Raw genomic sequence first — 308 nt, 5'->3', positions numbered from 1 at the left:
GCGGGGGGGGTGGTGGGTCTTCGTCGTCTTCTACAGGAGGGGGAGGTGGACGTCGTGATCCACGGGCCTCTCCTTTTCCGGGTGTGAAGTTTTGTAGTTCTCGGAATGCATGGATTGCACGATGGTCTGAGAATGGACAAGAGAAATGGAAGACCTTCCCTGTACGTGACTCAACCTTTGAAGAAGCTCGACGTCGCGCTCTCGAGTTTCGGCAAGGAAAAGATCGAAAGAAGTATGAACGTCTCTGGCAACAACTCAGTGCTGATGCTGATTCGCCTCAGACATCAGCTGCCGCATCAGGTGGAGGT

The 308-nt window shown here is 53.9% G+C and overlaps 1 protein-coding gene across 1 annotated transcript in view; it reads left to right on the top strand.

Moving 5' to 3' along the window:
- Nucleotides 1–308, top strand: part of CSUI_001754 (ap2 domain transcription factor ap2viii-7) — a 13,268-nt gene that overhangs the window by 2,996 nt on the left and 9,964 nt on the right. Inside the window, exon 2 of the mRNA XM_068061959.1 lies at nt 37–308. This exon is cut by the window's right edge and continues 2,310 nt beyond it. Within this exon, the coding sequence (XP_067926055.1) occupies nt 37–308 (272 nt within the window). The remainder of the gene's footprint in view (nt 1–36) is intronic.

Source organism: Cystoisospora suis, assembly GCF_002600585.1.
Source record: "Cystoisospora suis strain Wien I chromosome Unknown contig_705, whole genome shotgun sequence".
NCBI lineage: Eukaryota > Apicomplexa > Conoidasida > Eucoccidiorida > Sarcocystidae > Cystoisospora > Cystoisospora suis.
The sequence above is the reverse complement of the archived record's forward strand: the minus strand, read 5'-3'. Positions and strand labels throughout refer to the sequence as shown.